Here is a 25,960-nt window from a genome sequence, read left to right as displayed (position 1 = left end):
GTGTGCCCTGACCAAGAACTGAACCCTGGACTTCCACACACTGGGCCGATGCTCTACCACTGAGCTAACCAGCCAAGGCTAAAACGAGCTTAAACTGCCATTTAAAGTAACACAAATCTTCAGAATGTTCAGCATAACCCTTTAGCCTCCAGACCACTGTATTCTTTCCTACCATTTATAAAAAAGTGGTTGAGAAGTCCTATGTGAATTTGTTATTCAACCAAAACTTGTATTCCACATCCAATTGGACTGTTCCAAGTCAAAAATATATAAAACTAACCAATCTTAAAAGAACAGCCCATATTTTTATGACTAATACACTTTTGAATGACAGTATAAAAGATAAAGTTGCATTATTTTTGCTCCAAAAGTTGAGACCTCAGTAAATGGCAGTGACTAGGTTGGAAAGTTGGGAGGAATTAGAATTTATTTTTTTATTTTTTTTTTAGCAAGGGGTGCAGGGAGACAGGGAGAGAGATAAGCACCAACTCGTAGTTGCAGCACCTTAGTTGTTCATTGATTGCTTTCTCATGTGTCTTGACCCTGGGGCTCCAGCTAAGGCAGTGACCCCTTGCACAAGCCAGCAATCATGGGGTCATGTCCTATGATCCCATGTTCAAGCCAGCGACGCTGCACTCAAGCCTGTGAGATTGTGCGCAAACCAATGACCTTCGGGTTTCAAACCTGGGTCCTCAGTATCCCAGGCCAATGCTCTATCCACTGCGCCACTTGCCTGGTCAGACTGCAGTGATTTTTACAGAATGGTATGATTTTGCTTAATGCTGAAGCAATTCAAATTATATAACACATTCATTTCCTACAACTAAAAATTAATTTATCTTACTTGCAGTGTCCTGAATTACCTTTTCAGTTGAGTTATCACATTGTAACCTTAGTAGTGAATGTTTCTATTACAATTACTGGAGATAAGCAAAGGGTTTTTGGTCTCACCATGATGAAAATATCAAACAATGAAATTAAAGCTCTGCTCATCCATGTTTAGTTTCCCAATAGACTTTTTTCCCTTCTTTTTCTAAGTGACAGGGAGATGATAGACTCCCACATGTGCCCCGATCAGGATCCACCTGGCACCAATGCTCGGCCCAACTGGAGCCATGCTTGCAACCAAGCTATTTTTAGCACTGGAAGTAAAGGTTCCACGCAGCCATCTTCAGCACCCAGGGCCAATGCACTTGAACCAATCAAGCCAAACACACACCTGAATTTTTTTTTTCTTTGTATTTTTCTGAAGCTGGAAATGGGGAGAGACAGACAGACTCCAGCATGCGCTCGACCGGGATCCACCGGGCACGCCCACCAGGGGGCGATGCTCTGCCCCTCTGGGGCGTCGCTCTGTTGCGACCAGAGCCACTCTAGCACCTGGGGCAGAGGCCAAGGAGCCATCCCCAGCGCCCGGGTCATCTTTGCTCCAGTGGAGCCTGCGGGAGGGGAAGAGAGAGACAGAGAGGAAGGAGGGGGAGGGGTGGAGAAGCAGATGGGCGCTTCTCCTGTGTGCCCTTGCCGGGAATCGAACCCAGGACTTCTGCACACCAGGTCGACGCTCTACCACAAAGCCAACCAGCCAGGTCTGAATATTCTTAATCTTATAAACATAGCTATGAGACTTGCTAGCCTGGCCTGTGGTGATGCAGTGGATAAGCAACAACCTGAAATGCTGAGGTCGCCAGTTCAAAATTGGGCTTGCTCGGTCAAGGCACATAAGGGAGCTGATGCTTCCTGCTCCTCCCCTCTCCTCTAAAATCTTGCTGAGTGTTTATTACAGGTACTTCAGAATTTCTGCTTCCCCTTCAATTGTCAAATCACTTTGCTCAGTTCTAAGTACTTCATAGTGAAACCTTGATACTAACTTTACCATTCATCCTTACAGAATTGTCTATAGCACTTAGCCTTGGGATATTTATTTCAAATTTTCATGCTGGTACTAGAGCCTAAAATCACAATTGAGTCCGAAGTACCTCGGACAAGTGCAAAACACGAGCATATTCATTCCCGCTCCAAATCTTTGTAAAAGATCTCAATCTCTAGATGTAGTGTATTTCTTAAGTCATATATATCAAGACTTGATTGAAGAGTTTGGATTTTGTTTAAAAAGCCTTTATTCAATTTTGATCAGGGAAAGGACAATCTCAATGTCAGCCTGTCACCTAATCATAAACTTGAACTACAGGATTCACTACCCTAAAGACACTGCACCTACTGACTTTGACAACATAAAGTGAAAAATATTCCCCCCAAAGCAAAACCAACCCTTCTGTTCCCTAGCGTTGTATAAAGAATCAACAGCACCCCTTGTAATAGCCAAAACTGGTAATTGGCCTAGGTATTAGATTAAAGGAAAACCGGAGCAAAACAAAGCCAAGAGCGTTGCAACTTAATACTCCAGCAAGTACAGACATCATTGGAACAAAGTTGCAGGCACCAAATAAAAGGGCAGGTTCATCAGCATAAAATTTACACTTTAAGATGAGGTCAGCTATTTACACGTGAACACATATGTCAATCCTAGTGACTAACATGGATCCATAAAAACAAAACTTTAAAAACCTTAATTCTATTAACTTCACTTACTATAAAATTCAAAGCTTGGATTTACCTAGGAAATCCTTTAAAATCTAGTTAAAATTGCTTTTTAGTGTACCAGGAAGATCTGCTGTAATGACATGACTTTGTCACCCTTAGATCTGCATTAACATAAGACTTCAAGCGTATCATTTCCCAGTATTCTTTCTATGTACAAATATGGATATGCTTACCTACACAGCTCATGCACTAATTGGATTAAAAACAAATTAGCACGGCTTTTTCTAAGAGATCACATCACCTTGCTCACACTCAATAAAGCTCCGTAATAACCCAGTAGAGTAAACTGTTCAGTTTGGTGCTTGCTATGACATACTAACAGAATATAACTATTTTACTCAGGCACTACTTCAAATACCTTAATCTCACTTTTGCTCTAATTTTAATAACCTCAGGCTTATCTACCAAATTCCTGTGTGATGCGACTATTTCTGATACTCTCAAACTGTAGGTCTTACCAGTTTAACAGTGCCCTTTCCCTGGGCTTCTTTATCAAAAGTTAAATTCATGGAACTATGATTATTCAAAGGCCCACCCAAACAGGCCACTGATTAAGTTAGAGATATTTAGCAAATTGTAACAAATGTTTTTCCAGAGACAGGAACAAAGCAAAACCTTTTCTATTCATAAAAGGAGCTAACATGCTTTGTGCCATTAAAGGGTTACTTATCTTCAGAATATAATCCTTAGAAGACTCACAGCCTACTACAAAGCTTGCACTAATCACAACCATGACAACATCTCCAGATACAGAGAGGAAATTACATTATTTAGAAGTGTAGTGAAAGCCTGTTAACAAGGAGATGAAGACTGGGAGTGTAGAATACATCTAAAAATGAGGAACAGGGTGACACTATAGCTGGCTATTCATGAAGACCAGTTTCTGCTTACGTACCAACACTCCTTACAAAACAAACTGTGCCTTAATTATTGCTTATTTAAAAATCACACTTTTACAGATCTATTTAGTACCTGACACAGAAAAACAATCACATAAGGAAGCATTTATTTGAGGTTTAACATGAAATCATACAAATAAAGTTTGTATAAACACAAATCCACATTGAATCATAACACAGATAGCAAAAGACAAAGTAAAAACAAAGAAAACTAATTGGCAGCTATATACAGTTGGACACAGTTGTGTCTGTACACTAGAAAGTCTTTTACAAAATAATCATCTTAGAGCAACAGAAGATCAATCTTCAATGTCATCCTGCGAGATGCGTTACTTTAACAATCTCCTCCTAAAAACAAAAACAAAATAGTAATTAGATTTGTGCAAAGCTGACAAGCTTTCAGGTCCACTTTCATGAATTGTTTTAAGTCCTCACTTTATTTTCTTCAATAATTAAAGATCACATGCATATTCATTGGCAAAATGCAATTTGAGTACGTAATAAATTCACCCTGAAGTTCCCAAATGATATCAATTTAAATTTATTTAGAAAAGAATTGGGGAATGCAACCTTCCCATATCCACAGGTTGAACTGTGCTAGATTAGTCTACTAGAAGCATCTCTAGTAAACCAAGTAAAATGCTTCTACAAATATTAATTTCTAATGAGGTTATTATGTCACAAGAAAAATTGCTGTGTGCATATGATCTTTAATTAATATCCCAGATTTTAAAGTTCTTGTTTTGGTTTGTAGATTTCACTATTAGCTATAAAAAGAAAAAGCAAGCATTAAATCTTAAAGAATGAACACTTAAAATGAGGCTCCACAATTGAAATACAACACTAAACAGAAGACCAAAATGATTAAGCTGTAAAAAGGCATTTATGTACTTTAACTCCTGTAAAAAACCATTTAAGTTAAGTTTAGACACTTAATCTCCAAAAAGATTAAAAAAGAAGCCAAAGTCTGAAGTTTTCCACTTTAATCTTTACGCTGGTACATGAAGTTGGAAGAGACCATACCACAGGACAGCGTTTTCTGGTGTATGCCTTGCGCTCTGCCCGCAACGTGCGACCCCCAGAGATAGACGTGGTCAGGGTGACACACGGCCTGCAATGAAGTTCCCGCTGGCGGGTACAAACAAGGTATAATGTCAGAGTTAGAAGACAACATTCGTGTTTTCCTTAAGTTGTACCCATTTCAGTACTTTACCTGTTAATAGTTCTAAAAAAGTTTAATTATTCCTCTAGACCACCTGGTACACAAAGCAAACAGAAAAACTTTTAAGTTTTTCTGTAATACTAAAGAAAGTGAGGTAAAACTTTAAAGTTAAAGATCTATAGACACTTTAGGCAAAAAGCAATTAAAAATTAACAATTTAGTAAAAACAGGCTACGCAATATGTTTTTACTTGTTTTTCATTTGTCTATTGATCTTTAAATTAAATTAGGTAATTTTACTGATGGCTTGTGCTCTTATACACACCTGTTCTCTCCAATGTCCGCCTTTTAGTATGGCTGATAATTGTTTTGGTGATTGCCACCCCCTCGAGACGCCTTGCCATAAGTGCTCTGCTGGCCTATTTTGACAATACAAAAATGTTTATTAAGAGACTTTACAATATGGCTTTATTATATATATTTTAGAAAACTATTAGATGTATAGAACTGTGCATGACAAATATGAAAACAATCATTTCAACAGCCTACAAACTAGTCACACAATCTTGAAAATCTGTAACCTGAGCTTCACACATCACCCTATGACTATCAATTGCCTTAAAAATGTAACTTCAAATACTTCAATGAAAAGTCACACAATTTCAGAATGGATTATAATTTAACTCTGAATTTTAATACCAATGGTTAGGAAATTAAGTTAAATATTCTTACCACTGTAGTCTGCATATCCCTGTCCATATCCATAGTTCCCATAGTTATACCCAGTATAATCATAGCCGCCATAGCCACTATAGTTTTGATCACCACCATAGGCACTATTGTAATTTCCATATCCTTGATCATAATAGTTATTAAATCCTTGGTTCCAGTTTTGGCCCTGACCTGAAACAATGCACAGTGTTAGGAAACAATTTTGACCCCCATTCCTAACATAAAACGATATGTTCCTATCTCTCACTCTGCAAATCTTAAGGCAGAATGGACCATCTGATTGAAAAAGTATTACTCCAGCTGCCATAAGGGGGGGGGGGGGGGGGCAGGGGCAGAAAGTCCAATCCTGCCAGTATCAGGCTTCCTAAATTTAATGGAAAATCAGGATAAAGGTGAAGACAGGCAGACTAATTATAAAGCAAGAACTCATGCCCAAGAAAAACTATCGTGCCCTGGTGTTTTATGTAATCTTTACTACATTTAATGGGTATGATTCCCCTATCATTGATGACACTGTTACAGTGGCCAATCTTTAAAATGGTGAAACCAATAAACTCAATAAAATGAAAAACCAACCCACTCAACTGAGCATTTTCCATGTTGAAACATTTAAAACCTGGCTTTACTTTCTTATGGGCTTACTCATATTTAGTAGTTTACAGCTCAAACCAGTAAGTCATGACCCTACAATTAAACCTCACCTCGGCCACGACCCCTAGTACCACCTCGTCCACCAGTTGCAGCACCTCTTCCTCCTTTTTGTTGCTGCTGTTGCTGCCTATATACCTCTTTGGGTTGGGCAACTTTGATTTCACACTATAGACAAATTTTAAAAAGCAAACAATATTGTTACTTAAGTTCTGTTATGAGATTTTATTCTCAAAGCAAACTATTTCATTAGTGAAAAGATATTCAAAACTTTTCATTCAATATAACTAAAATAGCTTTACCTTCCCAGAACCAATTTGATGGTATCTGCTTTCTAACAATTTCTTTACTGGCTCCTCATCTGTATATGTGATAAAACAAAAACCTCTTCTTTCATTTGTTTTTGTATCCATGGGAAGTTCAATGTTTTCAATCTGAAATCAAGAAGCACACTCAAGATCAGCCAGCAAAGGTTTCAGAACATCACAGGCCCTATGCAAGCTTCAACATAACACGTTACTCTAACAAGATCACTTCTGTAGACTACTGCTACTTAATATCAACATCAAACTAAATGTGATTCACTTCATCCATTAAGTATTTCTGGTGACCTGGAGAAAAAAACCTTTTTTCCCCCAGTATCATTTCATAATCAAGAGTCCAATAGTTACAAGTTCAAACAATGACCACGCCAGAGCATCCAAGTTTTCACCAAAATTAGAAACTGATTGCCATTGCAGCACAAAAGACTGTGATCCAACTATGGTGTGACTGGAAGCAGTAATTTAACCCCTCACCTGACATGAATTTGTTCTGTAAGAAGTAGGCCAAGGATAAATATTACATAAAGGAATCAAATATAAGACACATTTTAGCAACAACACAGCCCACCTCTCCAAAGGCTCCAAAATATTCTTTAATTTGTTCTTCAGAAGTATCTGGGCTCAATCCACCCACAAAGACCTTTTTTGGGGGTTCCTTCCCTTTTAAAGCTTTGGCCCTTTTAGGGTCTATCAATTTGCCATCCAGTTTGTGTTCCTTCAGTTCCAAAACCTAAAAGACACATTTATTTAATCTGACAGCAGTATACAACCAACCCTCCTAACAACTGGCAAGAAGCACACAAGAGCAGCATCATGCAAAAACACATTCCTACCTTATCAACACTAGCGGCATCTTTGAAAAGCACAAATCCAAATCCTCTTGATCTTCCGGTGACTGGATCTGTTTTAATTGTGCAGTCTACCACTTCCCCAAATCGAGACAAATACTCAGTCAGATCTTTCTTACTTGTATCCCAGCTCAAGCCTCCAATAAACATTTTACTAGAAATAAAATTTTTTTAAAGGTTAAAAACTAAAACGATCAAATTTTGGGATTAGGTTTATGAAACAAGTACAGTAAATGTAATCTCTATGCACAAAAAATTTAATCCATGTTTTCAGAGTACATTATCAATAGACCACGAAAAACTCCAAAATCCCACTGAGGTCATAACAGCTTGCTCTTCCACACTGCATAAACGCAAAGTTTAAACCAGGCCAAGGCCAACAAAATGTTAAGCACTGTTTTACTTCAGAAAGTCCAGCTTTCTTTCTAATCCCTCAAAATTTAGGTCCACCCTCTCCCTCAGCTGTCAAGCTGAAGTTCCACCTAAGAAACTCATAGTAACGCGTTTTAGGGACCTGGGGACCACTGCACACTGGTTCCCAAATTAAGAGTTCTCTAAACTCTTTCCAGGAAAACTGCGGAGCCACACACACACACACACTTACAATGAAGAGGCGGCGGCAGCTGCAGCATGTGGTGCAGCGAGACCGGCCCCTCCCCCTTGGGCCCCAAGCGACGCCTGCGCACTCGGGACACAGACGCCGTCTCCGCCCTCCGCCTCCAACCCTCCGCCCTTCCCCCACCTTCCGCGGGCCTCTCGAGTCAAACCCTCCGTCTCCTACTTTTCTCTCCCCTTCAAGCTAGTAGGGCACAGCGGGCACGCGGGGCATCGACTCCGGGCAAGGATGTGGGCAGCGCGCGGCTCTCGAGAGACGAAGGGCGCGTGCGGCGCGCTGGGGGAGAGGGGAGAAGCGTGCGGTACCCGTCATCCTGCTGATTCTTGCTCGCGTTGATCTTGGATCCCTCTGCGAATTCCTCTATGTTGCTGTACTCGTTCATGTCCTCCATGGTGGCGGAGCTGTCTGCTAGGGGGTGCTGGCGCGTAGATCGAGTCCCGGCAGCAGCGGCGGCGGAGCGTTGTATGGAACTAGATTTAAAATGGCGGCGGAAGAGATCCGGGCGCCGCCTGCGCCCTCCCTTTATAGCCGCCCCGCCCGCCAATCGGGAGGGCTGCTGGGCGGTGACGTGGCGCTGGGCACGGCGCGCCCCCTGTCGGGCAGAGCTGGGAGCGAGCGAAGGGAGGAGCGGGGCGAGCTGCCGCGGTGCCCGTGGCCGCCAATGGGAGAGGCTGCGGGAGGCTAAAGTAGCGGGAGCGGAGGGAAACAATGGCGGCGGCACATGGGAAAGCCGGGGCGGGACCTCCATCGCGGCCCTCCGGTGAGGGGCGAAGTCGCGGATGAGAGGACGCAGGCTTGGGAGAGAAGCGTCCGAAGAGAAAACGAAGGGGCGAAAATTCCTGGGTTCAAAAATCCCGAGCAGCGCGGTCACAGGGCCAAGTCTTTCTTGCCTTGAGAGCCTTTGTCTCTGGCGTCCGGTCCAGCCCACTCTTGGCAACAGCCGTCAACCCTGCCTTCCTCCGCCCTCGGTTCCCAGTGCGGAACTGCTGCGGCTGCCGCTATCGATTAGCACCCTGGCCGGGCTGCTCCACAAAAAGGCGGACTGCACCCGGCACCGACGGATGAGGCGGCGAGCGCGCCTGCCCGTCCGCCGCGCGCACGCGTGTTTTGTCCTCGAGCTGGCTGGAACCAGCCGAACAGGAAACGGGCGCGCGGCGGCCCCTACGGCCCGCGGCGCGGCGCCGGCGCCTCTTCCCCTACCGCTACTAGTACGCCAGGCGAGAGGGGCGGCGGACCTCCCTGCGGCCGATAGGCCGGATCCGCGCCACCGCAGTCAAGCCAGCCAGGACGTCCGCACGGCCTCTTTTGCCGGCTGAGGACGGGAGGAGGGGCGCAGGGCCGGCCCGATTACTGTATATATGCAAAAACGGAGACAGTGGGCGGGGTGGGGGCCAGGTGCTGTAGAGGGCAAGGGGCACTCACATCCCCGGCGCGCCACTCGCGGGGCTCCCGCTCGCTCAACCAGTCTGCGGAGAGAGCGCGCCCGCGCACTCCGCTCCCGCGTTCGCTTTGTTCCCGCCCATGCGAGGTCTATTTTGACGGAACAGTTCGAGGCTCTCTAGCGGCCAACCGGTGTCGACGCTTTTACTTCCCCCCACCCCTTCGGAGCCCCGCCAGGCCCGCCTTTTTCCTGCCCACGTGGTCTCGGCCTACGGCCCTGGGCAGCTGCAGAGCTCAGGTGCCTTGCGCGCTCCCTTCTCCGTTTTCGGGGGCGTGGAGGTGGCTTCTTCCCCTCGTGCTTCCGGCTGCTGGCGGTTGACCACTCGGAGATCCCTGCGGAGCTGTCAGAAGCCCAGGATAGTGCAGGGGGCGCGCTCGGCACCGCCCTCCTTACCTGTAGGCCCGTGGTAATAATTCGGTGTTGAAATGGTCGTGCTTTCAGTGCCCGCCGAAGTCACAGTGATCCTGTTAGATATCGAAGGTACCACTACCCCGATTGCTTTCGTGAAGGTGAGGGGAGGAAGGGAGCGGGGAAGTTACTTGTGCTTAAAATCAATTTAAAATATTTTGAGTATTGTAGACCTTGCAGTAGAGACACGAGAGGTAGAAAAGGCGGTGTGGCTTTGCACCCGCTGTGGGGGAGAAGTAGAAAGGCTGCGGCGGCTTGTGGGGATGCTTTTTCTCCCGGCACCATCTCACCCTCTCCCATCCCAGTGTTTGGTTACAAGCAGATGGGTGGGAAACGATGGAGGTGGTGGTGGAAGAGGGTGGAGGAGGGAATGGTCTGCAGCGTCAGGATGAGGCAAAGTGTGCGCCGCCCGCGGGGTAGTTGAACCCCGCCTTCTGTCTGGTTGACTTGGCGATGTGGTGGCCGCGATCTAGTGGTCCTTGAGGCTTCTAGTCCTGCAAAAGGAAAGACTTAAGTGTTAGGCCCTGGCCGGTTGGCTCAGTGGTAGAGCGTCGGCCTGGCGTGCAGGAGTCCCGGGTTCGATTCCCAGTCAGGGCACACAGGAGAAGCGCCCATCTGCTTCTCCACCCCTCCCCCTCTCCTTCCTCTCTCTTCTCCTCCCGCAGCCAAGGCTCCATTGGAGCAAAGTTGGCCCGGTTACTGAGGATGGCTCCATGGCCTCTGCCTCAGGCTCTAGAATGGCCCTGGTTGCAATAGAGCATCGCTCCCTGGTGGGCAAGCCGGGTGGATCCTGGTCCGGCGCTTGTGAGAGTCTGACTGCCTCCCCGTTTCCAACTTCAGAAAAATACAAAAAAAAAAAAAAAAGTGTTAGGATGACTTTTCAGGTATCCCTGGTTTCTTGTGTCTTGTTCTACAATCTGTTAATCATTTTATTAATATTAACTACCCTAATATAATTATGTCAATTTGCTATACACTGATTTATCTAAACCGATGTTTATTTTTTAACTTTTTAAAATGATTTTTAGAGAGAGAGGGAGAGACAGAGAAAAACATTGACTTCTTGTTTCAATTATTCATGCCATCATTGGTTGATTGTTGTATGTACCCTGACAGGGTTGAACCTGCAATGTCTATATGTCCTGCCATGCTCTAATCAACTGAGCTATCCGGCCAGGGCCTCAAAACCAACGTTTCCAAAAAAGTAGGTTCACCTGACAGTACTATATGTTCATAAGAACTCTAGGTCTGTGTGCTTGTTTATAGTAATTATGCAAAAAGGGATTCCATTATTTTTTTAAATATATTTATTGATTTTATTTTTTTTTATCTATTCATTTTTATCCCTAGAGAGAGAGGAGAGAGAGAGAGAGAGAGGAAAGAGATAGAACAGAGGGAGTAGCAGAAAGCATCAACTCCCATATGTGCCTCGACCAGGCAAGCCTGGGGTTTCGAATGAGCAACTTCGGCATTCCAGGTCAATGCTTTACCCAGTGCGCCACCACAGGTCAGGCGGGATTCCATTATTAAATGTACTTTTGGGAAATGTGTACATGATGAGTCAGCTTTATATAAAAACAATTATAGAGACTTTGTATTATACACACCTGCACAAACATATCCTTTTTGAGTCTTCAAGAGAGCATTTCACAAATTTACTTGAACCAAAACATTTCGCGGAGTAGTTCGTTTTGTTTTTAAATGAGAGGAGAGGAGAGAGAAAGAGACAGATTCCTGCATGCACCGCAACCAGGATCCACCTGGCAGATGCCAGCAACCTAGCTATTTTTAGGGCCAGGGGGCCTAAATGCTGGAACCTATCCAGCCGTGGCTGCAAGAGGGGAAGAGAGAGAAAAAGGGAGGGAGGGGAGAAGGGGAGGGGTGTAGAAGCTGATGGGCACTTCTATGTGCCCTGAGCAGGAATCAGTGTGGAACTTCCACATGCTGGGTGGACGCTATTGCTGAGCCAACTGGCCAGGGCCTAGTTCTATCTTTTGAACATCTTTTTAAAAGATGCTAGGTTGGTTATATTCTTTGTTTTTTGAGCGAGAGAGTGAGAAACGGGAATTGAGAGAGAGGGTGAGAGGCATCAACTTGTAGTTGCTTTCACTTTAGTTGTGCATTGATTGCTTCTTGTCTGTGCCATGACTGGGGCCAAACCCTTGCTCAAACCAGTGACTTTGGGCTTTTCATGCCAGTGACCTCTGGGCTCAAGTTGGCGAGCTTTGGGATCATGTGGAACATTCTCCCACTCAAGCCAGCAACCCTATGCTGATGAGCCCCACCCACACTCAGAGCCAGGGACCCCAGGGCTTCAACCTGTGACCTGTGTTCTGGGTCCACACTATCCACTGCACCACCACCAGTCAGTCTGTTAAATTTTTCTTGAATCTCTAAACAGGGAGCTGATGGAGTGAGAATTAGGGATTAGTCACATTAGGTGTGTGAACTTGAAGCACTATTTTCTGTGGAATGATAAAAGTACTGTATACATGCAATTTGTATACTTGACTCATCCCCAAAAACTCGGTGAGGTGTGAAAATGATAGGAAACTAAAGCTCTGAAAAATTGAACAGTATGGAATTTGAACTCTAATTGTCTGGCTCAAAATCTTTTTCATTATTGCATTTGATCTCTGAGTTGGGAACCACAGTTCTTGTTTTGTCTTTGCATTAAATGACTCAGTTAATATGAGAGCACTTTAAACAATGTGAGGTACCATAAAGGCACATTGTAACAAAATTCACTTTACACTACCTCTTGGTGATAGGTTCAGGAGTGAGCTCTTAGACTAGAATAAACTATAATGAGTATTACTTTATTTGGGGGTTGATTCTATAGTCAGTGTATACTGTGAAAATTGAATATTGTCAATTATTCTGAGGAGGTCAGTCCTCTATGGCTGATTTCCATCTTTTAGTAAGTCAGATGCAGCCATTTTTCCTTTAAGGTTGAAACAATACCTGTTTCTCCACTTGGGCACCAAAGAAAGTAGTTGATTAATGGTCAGGTGATATAAATGAATAATACATTGTATCAGATATGAACCTCTCATTGTTAGAGCCTGGCGAATTGACCCAGGGAACAGAAAACCCTCATTTGGTAGAATGACAGACAGATTGCCAGCACTGGTTATGGTTAGGATTAGTTTTTCCTTCCCTCCCCAACTCTCCCTTTTTTGCCGAGCACTTACAGTCGATTAGCTGAACTATGTAATATAACACTAACAGAGTCTCTTGAAGGATTCCATAGACTCTTCCCATTCGGGAAGTAGTGTTCTGTGGACAGCCTGTCGCTCTTTCAAGGGCATGCCTCAACCATTGGACTCCAGGCGACAGCACACAGTGGTTTTACTTACCAGCTATTGTGTCTTTTTCTCCGAGTCATAGAATTGTCAAATTTTTGGAGCAAGAAGGGCTCCTGGCTTAGTTTGGTGAGTGTTACAATCTGTGAATTAATTTTTCATGAGACAATTGATTCCTGTAGGAATGTCTGGTGTGAGGATCATCACAGCTTTGTGAAGATCATCACAACTTGGGGGCAGAGCAGCAGTAGAACCTAGATTTCCTCACATGTTCCCAGTGCATCTGACTCCTCAAAACCACCAGCCCTGTCCCTCACTGAACGACAGGTGCCCTTGGTGTTTATTTGCAGATATTGACTGATCCTCTGTAGTGTGATCTCCCAACTTTTTTCAGTCTTGTACGCCATCAGCAGAAGGCAGTACCAATAGAATTTATAAACTGTGTACACATATTGTACCATTATTAAATTATAAAGTAAATTGAAATTTAAAGACAAAATAAATAAGTATAGATAAATGTTATATTCTCTTCCCTTACCCCCATGCAGCCACCTCTTGATCTTTGAACTTGGTGATTTATTTTTCATTTTCTGACTTTGTGCATTGCGTTCTTCTAATGTCTTTATCATGTATGCTATGAAATAACACTACATCAGCCCCAGTAGTTATCCTGTCAGGAACCTTCAACTAATGTTTGAGTTTGGAGAAAATGACCTCTTGTCCCTGAAAATGCTCTATAATTCGGTGGCTTTCCTGTTGCTACATGTTGAGTTACTACATGTAACAACAGTTGCAGTAGTTATGTTCTGTAAAGTCACTGAGAACATCATGTTAGCAAATACTGAATTATCTCCCCTAGAGAAAATACAGGGTTAGGTTCCTGTGAGCCTCTGGTCACAACATTTTCATCCACTGATCAATATATAAACTTGCTTTATGTGTTTCTATTTACCTTGTTTAATATATATTATTGATTCGTTACCATTGAACTGGCCGATGGCAGTGTAACTCATGCTTTAACAAAGCTTGTCTAACACAATTCTCTGCATAAGGCACATCAAAGCTTTCTTGCCCAACGGAACATTAGACAATACTTGGCCAATATTAAGCTGCAAAATCACCAACAAAGAGAATAAAATGAGAAAAAATGTGCCACTAAATAGACTCTGAAAAGGATGCTTATTTAAAATATGGGAGGTGAAATGAGGCAAAGCATCACCTTTTGCTTGGAATGTGTACATCTGATTTTTCAAAAAAAATTTTTAATTTCTACTTTTTATTTTTCAGTTGAATTTATTGGCATGTCAGTGGTTACTAAATTTATATAGGTTTCAGGTGTACAGTTCTGTAATGCATCATTCATATATTGCAGGAGTAGGGAACCTATGGCTCGCGAATCAGATGTGGCTGTTTTGATGGCTGCATCTGGCTCGCAGACAAATCTTTAATAAAAAAAATTAATGATAAAAATATAAAACATTCTCATGTATTACAATCCATTCGTTTTCTACCGTTCCTGTTCATGATTGTGGGTGGCTGGAGCCAATCACAGCTGTCCTCTGGGACAACACCAAATTTTTATTGGATAATGCATAACGTACACAGGTCGTTGTGAGATCAGGATGTAAACTTCCCTCCTTTTAATGAAGTAGTCAGCTAGCTAACTGCAGAAACCCTTTTGATGAAGAAGATGGCTAAAAGAAAAAAAGATGAGGAATATTGTACTTTACAGCAGGAATGGACAGAGGAATTCACCTTTGTGGAGAGAGCAGATTCTGCAGTGTGTCTAATATGCAATGATAAAATTGCATCGATGAAATGGTCAAATATAAAGCGGCACCTCGACACACGCCATATTACATTTGCATCAAAATATCCAGCGGAGGACAGCAGGAAGAAAGCATGTCAAGAGCTACTGTGCAGAGTGCAAGCTAGTCAGCAGCAACTCCGTGTTTGGACTCAATAAGGTGACTGGAATTTGGCTAGTTTTGCTGGTGCTTTAGCAATTGTGAGAAACGGAAAGCCATTCACAGATGGGGAGTATGCCAAAACGTTCATGCTTGATGTTGCCAATGAACTTTTTGACGATTTTTCAGATAAAGACAAGATAATCAAAACGAATAAAAGACATGCCTCTGTCTGCAAGAACTGTTCACGATTGTACCATCATGATGGCAAATCAAAATGAGGCAACACAAGTGAGGGACATAAATGCAGCACCATTCTTTTCTCTCGCTTTGTATGAGTCAACAGACGTAAGCCATTTATCCCAGTTCAGCATGATTGCAAGGTGTGCTGTCAGTGACACACTACGTGAGGAAAGTCTTCCTGTTTTGCCTATGAAAGAGACAACAAGAAGGGAGGATTTATTCAAGTGTTTCACGGAATTTGCTAAAGAAAAAAATCTACCGATGGATAAACTTATTTCGGTGTGTACTGATGGTGCTCCGTGCATGGTGGGGAAAAACAGGATTCGTAGCACTTCTTCGTGAATGTGAAAAGAGACCCATCCTAAGTTCTCACTGCATCCTACATCAGGAGGTGCTTTGTGCTCAGCTGTGTGGCAAGCAGCTTGGTGAGGTGATATTGCTGGTCATTTGGGTGGTCAACTGTATTGTTGTCTGAGCTTTAAATGATCGCCAGTTTAAAACACTGCTGGATAAAGTTGGGAATAATTATCCTGGTCTGCTTCTGCACAGCAATGTGCGTTGGTTGTCAAGAGGGAAGGTGCTCAGCCGTTTCGCGGCTTGTCTGAGCGAAATCCGGACTTTTCTTGAAATGAAAAACGTCAAGCATCCTGAGTTAGCTAACACTGAGTGGCTCCTGAAGTTCTACTATCCCGTGGACATGACTGAACATCTGAACCAGCTCAATGTGAAAATGCAAGGTGTTGGAGATACAGTCTTAATCCCTTCAACAAGCAGTGTTTGCATTTGAAAACAAGCTGGAACTCTTCATCTTCGACATTGAAACAGGTTGTTTACTACACTTTGAAAAACTGGGAGAGTTTAAAGATGCATGCACAGCAAGTGACCCTGCTCAACATCTTGATCTCCAGCACCTAGTGGGCTTCACATCTAATCTCCTGCAGTCATTCAAAGCGCACTCGTCTTTTTAAGTTCAGCACCCATCCACACGAGTGTGCCGTGGACAGTGCCGGCCTGAGTTACATCCCCGGTGTCTCCGTTAGAGATTTTGAGCTACAAGCTGCTGACCTGAAGGCCTCAGACATGTGAGTGAATAAGTTCAAATCATTGAATGAAGATTTGGAAAGACTTGCATGACAGCAAGCAGAGTTGGTGAGCAAACACAAGTGGGGAGAGATGAAAACACTTTAACCTGCGGACCAGCTGATTGTCAAAACTTAGACTGCACCGCCTGACCAGGCGGTGGCGCAGTGGATAGAGCATCGGACTGGGGTGCCGAGGACCCAGGTTCGAGACCCCGAGGTCGCCAGCTTGAGCGCGGGCTCATCTGGTTTGAGCAAAACTCACCAGCTTGGACCCAAAGTCTCTGGCTCAAGCAAGGGGTTACTCGGTCTGCTGAAGGCCCACAGTCAAGGCACATATGAGAAAGCAATCAATGAACAAGCAGGCGTCCCCAAACTACGGCCCCCTGAGGCCATTTATCCAGCCCCCACTGCACTTCTGGAAGGGGCACCTCTTTCATTGGTGGACAGTGAGAGGACCACTGTATTTGGCAGCCCTCCAGTGGTCTGAGGGACAGTGAACTGGCCCCCTGTGTAAAAAGTTTGGAGACCCCTGATAAGGTGTCACAACAAAAACCTGATGATTGATGCTTCTCATTTCTCTGTTCCTGTCTGTCCCTATCTATCCCTCTCTCTGACTCTCTCTCTGTCTCTGTAAAAAAAAAATAAAATAAAATAAAGATAAAATGCTGCCTGACCAGATAGTGGCACAGTGGATAGAGCATTGGACTGGGATGCAGAAGGACCCAGGTTCAAGACCCTGAGGTCGCCAGCTTCAGCGCGGGCTCATCTGGTTTGAGCAAAAGCTCATCAGCTTGGACCCAAGGTTGCTGGCTCGAGCAAGGGGTTACTCAGTCTGCTGAAGGCCTGTGGTCAAGGCACATATGAGAAAGCAACCAATGAACAACTAAGGTGTCGCAACACGCAACGAAAAACTAATTAATTGATGCATCTCGTCTCTCCATTCCTGTCTGTCTGTCCCTGTCTATCCCTCTCTCTGACTCTCTCTCTGTCTCTGTAAAAAAAAACAAACAAACTTGGAACGCGCTTCTCGTCACATACCACACACTGCAGCGTGTGAGTATTGCTGTACTTACAATGTTTGGCTTTATGTATGCATGTGAGCAGTCTTTCTCACATCTAAAGAACGTTAAGACCAACCTACGATCACGTTTAACGGATGAAAGTCTCAACGCCTGCATGAAGCTTAACCTCACCACATATCAACCAGACTACAAAGCCATCAGCAAAACCATGCAGCACCAGAAGTCGCATTAATGGTAAGAAGTACTTTATTCATCATTGGTTAGCAACAGCATAACAATGTTATTAAAAAGAATTCAGAGACTTATTGTACTTTAAAAGTGTTGGTCTTACATAAAATGCACACATTTACTTGTATTTAGTGTTAAACATATTGTATGGCTCTCATGGAATTACATTTTAAAATATGTGGCGTTCATGGCTCTCAGCCAAAAAGGTTCCAGACGCCTGATATATTGCATTGTGTGTTCACCACCCCAAATCAAGTCTCCTTTTATCACCATTTATCCCTCCTTTACCCTCTTCTATTTCCTCACCCCCTTTTCCATCTGATAATCACCATACTCTTGTCTATCTCTGTGAGTTGTTTTTTTATTAATTTCTTCCCCTTTTCACTCAGCTCTCCAACCGTCCTCCCTTCCAACAGCTGTCAGTCTTTTCTCTTTGTCAGTCTGTTTCTGTTTTGCTCTTTAGGTTTATTATGTTCATTAGATTCCATCTATATGTGAAATAATACAATACTTGTCTTCCTCTTACTGGCTTATTTCACTTACAATACTCTCCAGATCCGTCCATGTAGTCATAAATGGTAAGTGTTTCTTTTTTATGGCTGCATGGTATTCCATTGATTAAATGTACAACAGCTTTTAAAAATTTTTTATTTTAAGGATTTTATTTATTCATTTTAGAGAGGGAGAGAAAGAGAGAAAGGGGTGGAGGGAGGAGCAGGAAGCATAAATTTGTGGTTGCTTCCTTGTATGTGCCTTGACTGGGCAAGCCCAGGGATTTGAACCTGTGACCTCAGCATTCCAGGTAGACGCTTTAACCACTGTGCCACCACAGGTCAGGCAGCTTCTTTTTTTTTTTTTAATCTGCTTTTCTACTGATGGACACTTGTGCTGCCTCCAAATCTTGGATATTGTAAATAATGCTGCAGGGAACACTGGGGTGCATATGTTCTTCTGACTTACTGTTTTGGATTTCTTTGGATATGTTCCCAAAAGTAGACTTGCTAGATCATAAGGAGTTCTATTTTTAATTTTTTGAGGTAACTATACTGCTTTCCACCGTGGCTGTACTAATCTGCATTCCCAACAACAGTGCACAAGGGTTTGTTTCCTTTTTTCCACACCCTTGCCAATACTGGTTTATTGATTTCTTGATGATCGCCATTTTGACAGATGTGAGATGATGTCTCATTATGCTTGTTGTTTTTTTTCTTTCCAAATGAGAAGATGGGAAATGGATAGACTTCAACATGTGCCCTGAACAGGATCTATCTGGCAACCCCCATTTGGGGCCAGTGGTCTGCCCATCTGGGGCCATGCTTGCAACCTAGCTATTTTTAATGCCTGAGGCGGAGGCTCCTTGGAGTCATCCTCAGCACCTGGGGCACCATGTGCTTAAACCAATCAAGTCATGGCTTTGGAATAGAAAGAGACAGATAGAAGGGAGGAGTGGAGAAGCAGATGGTGGCTTCTCCTGTGTGCCCTGACTGGGAATCAAACTCAGGACATCCACATGCTGGGCCAACACTCTACCATTGAGCCAACCGGCCAGGGCCTTGTTATGGTTTTAACTTGCATTTTTTTATGATTAGTGATGTTGAGCATCTTTTCATATCTGTATTTCTGTTCAGGTCCTTTACCCATCTTTTTTTTTTCTTTCTTTTTTTAAGCAAGAATTACAGACAAGAAGGGAGAGATGAGAAGCATCAACTTTAATTATGTCACTTTAGTTGTTCATGATTGCTTCTCATGCGTGTCTTGATTGGGGGGGGGGGGCTCAAGCTGAGCCAGTGATCCCTTACCCAAGCCAGCGACCTTTGGGCTCAGGCCAGAGACAATGGGATCATTTCGATAATCCCACGCTCAAGCTGGTGAGCCTGTGCTCAAGCCGACAACCTCGGTTGCCAACCTGGAACCTCAGTGTCCCAAGTCAACACTTTTATCCACTGTGCCATCACCGGTCAGGTGAATTGTCTACATTTTGTTGATGGTTTCCTTAGCTGTGCAAAAACTTTTTAATTGGTGAACTCCTATTTATTTCTTCTTTTGTTTTTTTCTCCAGAGGAGATACATCAGAAAAAATATCCCTATAACCAGTGTCCAAGATTTTATTGCTTCTATTTTCCTTTAGGATTTTTATGGTTTCAAGTCTAACATTTAAGTTTATAATTCATTTTGAGCTTATTCTTTTGTATGATGTAAGAAGGTGGTCTAATTTCACTTTTTTCACATACCTGTTCAATTTTCCCAACACTGTTTATTGAATAGACTATTTTACCCCTTTGTATGTTTTTGTCCCTTTGTCAAATTATTAATTGACCATAAAGACATAGATTTATTTCTGGGCTCTCTGTTTTCTGTTCCATTGATCTATATGTCTGTTTTTATGCCAGTACCATGCTGTTTTGATTTAGTATAGTGTTGTAGTATAGGCAGTGTGATTACTCCAAATTTGTTCTTTTTCAAGATTGTTGGGGCTATTTGGGGTCTTTTGTGGTTCTGTATAAACTTTTGGAATATTTGTTCTAGTTTTTTTTTTTCTTTTTAATTTATTTATTCATTTTTAGAGAAGAGAGACAGAGAAAGAGAGATAAAGAGAGACAGAAAGAGAGAGAGAAGAGGGGGAGGAGCAGGAAGTACCAACTCCCGTATGTGCCTTGACTGGGCAAGCCCAGGGTTTTGAACCGGCGACCTCAGCATTCCAGGTCGTCACTTGATCCACTGCACCACCACAGGTCAGGTTGTTCTAGTTCTATGAAATACACCATTGGTATCTTGATAGCAATTGATATTGAATCTATAGATTGCTTTGGGTAGTATGGTGGGTAATATGACATTTTTATTTTTTTTATTTTTTCAGAGACAGAGTCAGAGAGAGGGATAGATAGGGACAGACAGACAGGAATGGAGAGAGATGAGAAGCATCAATCATTAGTTTTTCATTGTGACACCTTAGTTGTTCATTGATTGCTTTTTCATATGTGCCTTGACCGTGGGCCTTCAGCAGACTGAGTAACCCCTTGCTCAAGCCAGCGACCTTGGGTCCAAGCTGGTGAGCTTTGCTCAAACCAGATGAGCCCATGCTCAAGCTGGCTACCTCGGGGTCTCGAACCTGGGTCCTCCGCATCTCAGTCCAACGCCCTATCCACTGCGCCACTGCCTGGTCAGGTGGTAGTATGACTTTTTTTTTTTTTTTTTTTTTTACAGAAACAGAGTCAGAGAGAGGGATAGACAGACAGGAATGGAGAGAGATGAGAAGCATCAATCATCAGTTTTTTTGTTGTGACACCTTAGTTGTTCATTGATTACTTTCTCATATGTGCCTTGACCATGGGCCTTCATCAGACCGAATAACCCCTTGCTCAAGCCAGCGACCTTGGGTCCAAGCTGGTGAGCTTTGCTCAAACCAGATGAGCCCACGCTCAAGCTGGTGACCTCGGGGTCTCGAACCTGGGTCCTCCGCATCCCAGTCCGACGCTCTATCCACTGCTCCACCACCTGGTCAGGCAGTAGTATGACATTTTAATGATGTTAATTCTTCGTGAGCATGGTAGATGCTTCCATTTATGTGTCTCCTTATTTCTTTCTTCAATGTCTTATATTTTTTAAGTATGAGTCTTACATTCTTGATAAATTTATTCCTAGGTATTTTAATTTTTTTGATGCAGTCATAAATGGAATTGTTTTCTTAGTTTCCCTTTATGATAATTCATTGTTGGTATATAAATATACAACTGAGTTCTCTATTTATTTTGTACCCTGCTACTTTACTGAATTCATTTATTAGTTTTAGTAGTGTTTTGGTGGAATCTTTAGGGTTCTCTATATACATTATCATGTCATCTGAAAATAATGACAGATTTATTTCCACCTTTCCTATTTGGATGCCTTTTATTTCTTTTTCTTATCTTATTGCATTGTCTAGGACTTCCAGTACTGTGCTGAATACAAGTGGTGATAGTGCACATCTCTGTCTTGTTCCTGATCTTAAGGAAAACACATAGTTTTTGCCCATTGAGTATGATGTTGGTTATGGGTTTGTTATATATGGCCTTTAACATTCCCTCTATTTCCATTTGCTGAAAGTTTTTATCACAAATGAGTGCTGGATTTTATCAAATGTTTTTTCTGCATCTATTGATATGATCATGTGGTTTTTGTCTTTTATTTGTGTGTTGTATCATGTTTATTGATTTGTGGATATTGTATCAACCTTGCATACCCCCAAAAAAGCCCACTTGATCATGGTATATGATCTTTTTAATGTATATATTATCTTTATCTGATTTTGGAATTAGGATAATGCTGGACTTGTACAATGAGCTTGGGAGTTTTCCCTCTTCGTGAAATTTTTGGAATAGTTTGAGAAGCATAGGTATTAGTTCTTCTTTGAGTGTTTGATAAAATTCACCTGTGGAGCCATCTAGTCTAGGACTTTTTGTTTGTTGGAGTTTTTGGGGTTTTTTTACTGTTTCAATTTCAGTAGTTATAATCTGTTCAGATTTTCTGATTCTTCCTGATTCAGTTTTGGAACATCATATGTTTCTAGGAATTCATCTATTTTGTCCAAATTGTTCAATTTGTTGGCATATGCTTGTTTGGAATATTTTCTTACAATCAATCCTTTGTATTTCCTTTGGTGTCAGTTATTACTTCTCCTCTTTTAGTTCTGATTTTATTAATTTGAGCCTTCTCTCCTTTTTTTCTTGATGAACCTGGTTAAAGGTTTGTCAGTCTTGTTTATCCTTTTTTATTTTTTTTTTAAATGAGAGAGACAGGGAGGAGAGAGATGAGAAGCATCTACTCATAGTTCTGGCACCTTAGTTGTTCATACGTGCCTTGATGGGGGTGGGCTACAGCCAAGCCACTGATCCCTTGCTCAAGCCAGTGATCACAGGGTCATGTCTATGATCCCACACTCAAGCTGGTGAGCCTGCGCTCAAGCCAGATGAGCCTGTGACCTCAGGTTTTCGAACCTGGGACCTTGGTGTCCCATGTTGATGCTCTGTCCACTGCACTACCACCTAGTCAGGCAGTTTTATCTTTTCAAAGAACCAGTTCTTGGTTCTATTGATCTTTTGTGTTGTTTTTATGGACTCCATTTTATTTGCTTCTGCTCTGATCTTATTTACTTTTTGCTACTAACTTTGGGCTTTGTTGTTTTTTTCAAGGTTTTTTTTTGGGGGGGGTTACAGAGACAGAGAGAGTCAGAGGGACAGATAGGGACAGACAGACAGGAAGGGAGAGAGATGAGAAGCATCAATTTTTCGTTGAGGCTCCTTAGTTGTTCATTGATTGCTTTCTCATATGTGCCTTGACTGGGAGGCTCTAGCAGAGTGAGTGACCCCTTGCTCAAGCCAATGACCTTGGGCTCAAGCCAGTGACCATGGGGTCATGTCTATGATCCCACGCTCAAGCTGAGTGAGCCTGCACTCAAGCCGGTGACCTCGGAGTTTTGAACCTGGGTTCTCCGCATCCACAGTCCAATCCTCTATCTACTGCGCCACCACCTGGTCAGGCTTTTTTCAAGTTTTAAGTGTAAAGTTAGATTGTTTATTTGAGATTTTTCTTGTTTCTTGAGATTAGCCAGCAGTGCTCTGACTCTCCTTCTGAGGACTGCTTTCACTATGTACCATATATTTTGGGTTGTTGTATTCTCATTTTCATTTGTTTTATGGTATCTTTTGATTTCTTCCTTGATCTCATTGCTAACCCATTTATTGTTCAGTAACATGTTATTTAGCTTCCATGTTTTTGTGTGTTTCAGTTTTTTTCTTGTGATTGATTTGTAGTTTCATACCATATGGTCAGAGAATGTGCTTGGCATATGATTTCAGTCTTCTTAAATTTGTTGAAACTTTTGTTTGTTTGGTTATTTGTTGACAGGAAGGGAGAAGGATGAGAAGAATCAACTTGCAGTTGTGGCACTTTAATTGTTCATTGATTCTTTTTTTTTTTAATTTTTTTCATTTTATTCAATTATTTATTTATTCATTCATTTTAGGGAAGAGAGAGAAGGGGGGAGGAGCAGGAAGCATCAACTCCCATATGTGCCTTGACCAGGCAAGCCCAGGATTTTGAACCGGCAACCTCAGCATTTCCAGGTCAACACTTTATCCACTGCGCCACCACAGGTCAGGCTGTTCATTGATTCTTGTTTGTGCCATTACTGGGGAGCTCCAGCTGAGCCATTGACTCCTTGCTGTAGTGGTTCTTTTTTTTTTTTTTTTTTTTTACAGAGACAGAGTCAGAGAGGGATAGACAGGGACAGACAGACAGGAATGGAGAGATGAGAGGCATCAGTCATTAGTTTTTCGTTGCATGTTGCAACACCTTAGCTGTTCATTGATTGTTTTCTCATATGTGCCTTATCCGCAGGCCTTCAGCAGACCGAGTAACCCCTTGCTCAAGCCAGTGACCTTGGGCTCAAGCCAGTGAGCTTTTTGCGCCAACCAGATGAGCCTGCGCTCAAGTTGGAGACCTCGGGGTCTCGGACCTGGGTCTTCCGCATCCCAGTTCGACACTCTATCCACTGCGCCACCGCCTGGTCAGGCCTTTTTTTTAATTTTTTAATTTTTTTATTTATTGATATTAGAGAGAGAAGGGGGAGAGACAGATACAGAAGCATCACTCTGTTCCTGTATGTACCCTGACTGGGGATCTAACCCACAACCTTTGTGTATAGGGACGATGCTTAACCAATGGAGCTATCTGGTCAGGACTTGATTTTAGAGAGACGGAAGGAGCAAGGGCGTGGGAAGAAAGAGAGAGAAGCATTCATTCTGTTGTTCCACTTAGTTGTGTATCTGTTGGTTGCTTCACCTTTGTGCCCTGACCTGGGATCGAACCTGTAACCTTTGCGTTTGAGGATGGCACACTTATCGACTGAGCTAACCAGCTGCGGCCTGTTGTATTTCTCACTAAGTTCCTTGGGCATTTTTATAACCATTTTTCTGAACTCTGCCTGATATATTGCTTGCTTCCATTTCATTTAGCTCTCTTTTTCTCAAGATTTCTCCTATTCTTTCATTTAGGGCTTGTTTCTTTATCTCCTCTTTTGGTTGCCTCTTTGTGCTTGTTTCTGTGTATGAGGTAGAGCTACTGTGACTCCCAGTCTTGGTAAGGTGGCCTTATGTAGTAGGTGTGCTGAGGGACCCAGTGCCCAGTGGCATAGTCTCCTTGATCACCTGAGCTGTGTATTCCGGGAATGTTCCTTGTGGGTGTTATGTGGGCCCTCTTGTTGTAATTGAGTCTTGATTGCTGTTAACCCTTTTCATATATGGGGTCAACCCTTAGGTTGGTTGACTGTGAAGATTAACTTCACAGTGTATGAGCTGCTGTCTAGGTGTTGATCACATGAAGTAGAATATACCTCAGCAGGGTCTGGGGCCTGCTGATATTTCCCTTTGGATATGCTACTTGTGAAGCTTATTGGATCCTGCTATGTTGTTGTGTGAAGCTGACCAGTGGATGTGTTGGTTCTGGGGGCACTTGGGAAGGACTCTGGTGCAAGCCAGTGTCAGATGCTGCCTGTAATTGGCCCTGGGCAGCCTGTTTGGAGCTACAAAGGGATCTATAGTTTGTGGCTGCTTCTGTGGGGCCTGGGTGTGCATGGGAAGTTCTAAGCTGTGCACCAAGACTGGCATTTGCCAGCGCCAGGCCCCAGAGGCAGGGTCAGCAATAGTCTCAAGGCACCCCAGATCTGCTTCAGCCAGCTAGCTGCCTGTTATACTCGGTAACTGAAAGAGTCTCTGGTGGCACTTGAGTTGCATGAGGTAGATTCTTGGTGAGTCACCAGGTAGAGGGGTGAATGGTGTTCACCAGACTAATACAGATTCAAACTGTGTGCCAGTGCTGGGTCTGACGCTACTCAGCAAATGTCCCAAGGTATACCAAGTCTAGCTCCCCCTACTGGGGACTTGCACACCATTTTGGTGAGGCAGGGTCCCAGGGAGTCATCAGGGTAAGGCCTGCAGTCTTATCAGGTTCCAACAGACCAAGATTTGACTGTGTGAAGGGAGGGATCTGTTCCGCTCGGGTGTGCGAAGAAAAAACGTCCTCCATCTTAGAGCCACACAACTCAGTCTTTCCCAGATTCTGCCCAGGAGCCAATCTCAGCTGGGCAGGCTACTGGGAGTTGGGGAGGGGAGGGCTGGTGGATCTCCTGTGTAGGAGATGGTGCTGGTCAGGCTTAAGGGAAGGTGAGGGGGGCCTCCAACCCAGACTCACACAACTCAGTTCTGTCCCAGATTCTGCCCAGCCCTTGGCAGGATGGAGCCGCCAGGATTCAGGAGGGTGTGGCCACCAGGATATCAGAGAGTGAGTTTTGCCAATCTCCATGAGGAAGTAGCACCAGCCAGGTTCACAGGAAAGTGGGCATATGCCCTCTAACTCAAAGCCACACAACTCAGTCACTGACACCCCTAATTCTGCCCAGAACTCTATACCCAGCTCAGGCAGCTGACTCCTCAGCAGGGCACAAGCTCTGCAGAAGAAGGT

General features: G+C 43.3%; 2 protein-coding genes across 7 annotated transcripts in view; one reads left to right on the top strand and one right to left on the bottom strand.

Moving 5' to 3' along the window:
- Positions 1 to 3,585: 3,585 nt before the first annotated feature.
- On the bottom strand, positions 3,586 to 9,310 carry HNRNPDL (heterogeneous nuclear ribonucleoprotein D like). 2 transcript variants are annotated; one of them, XR_010731921.1, is made up of 9 exons: positions 8,134 to 9,310; positions 7,198 to 7,366; positions 6,933 to 7,094; positions 6,344 to 6,475; positions 6,095 to 6,209; positions 5,394 to 5,564; positions 4,987 to 5,080; positions 4,524 to 4,628; positions 3,586 to 3,848 (listed from the first exon to the last, which is right to left on the bottom strand). XR_010731921.1 is itself a non-coding variant. In XM_066280262.1 (8 exons), the coding sequence occupies exons 1-7, from the start codon at positions 8,574 to 8,576 to the stop codon at positions 5,010 to 5,012; spliced, it is 1,263 nt and encodes a 420-aa protein (XP_066136359.1). In that variant the 5' UTR covers positions 8,577 to 9,308; the 3' UTR covers positions 3,586 to 3,848; positions 4,987 to 5,009. The 2 variants fall into 2 exon arrangements, 1 of the variants encoding a protein (XP_066136359.1); XM_066280262.1 differs by lacking the exon at positions 4,524 to 4,628 and having other exon boundaries at positions 8,134 to 9,308.
- A 147-nt stretch (positions 9,311 to 9,457) lies between these two features.
- The window catches only part of ENOPH1 (enolase-phosphatase 1), a 65,718-nt gene continuing 49,215 nt past the window's right edge, over positions 9,458 to 25,960 (top strand). For 4 of the 5 annotated variants that reach the window (XR_010731924.1, XR_010731923.1, XR_010731922.1 and 1 more), the window contains exon 1: positions 9,458 to 9,749. Coding sequence is in view for 2 of the 5 variants with exons in the window: in XM_066280263.1 (XP_066136360.1) it covers positions 9,695 to 9,749 (55 nt within the window). In the remaining 3 variants the exon portion in view is untranslated. Of the gene's footprint in view, positions 9,779 to 25,960 lie in introns of all 5 variants that reach the window. The other variant, XM_066280264.1, reaches the window with a different exon arrangement.

This window comes from Saccopteryx bilineata, chromosome 5, assembly GCF_036850765.1.
Source record: "Saccopteryx bilineata isolate mSacBil1 chromosome 5, mSacBil1_pri_phased_curated, whole genome shotgun sequence".
Lineage (NCBI taxonomy): Eukaryota > Metazoa > Chordata > Mammalia > Chiroptera > Emballonuridae > Saccopteryx > Saccopteryx bilineata.
This window is presented reverse-complemented; position numbering and strand designations above follow the sequence as displayed.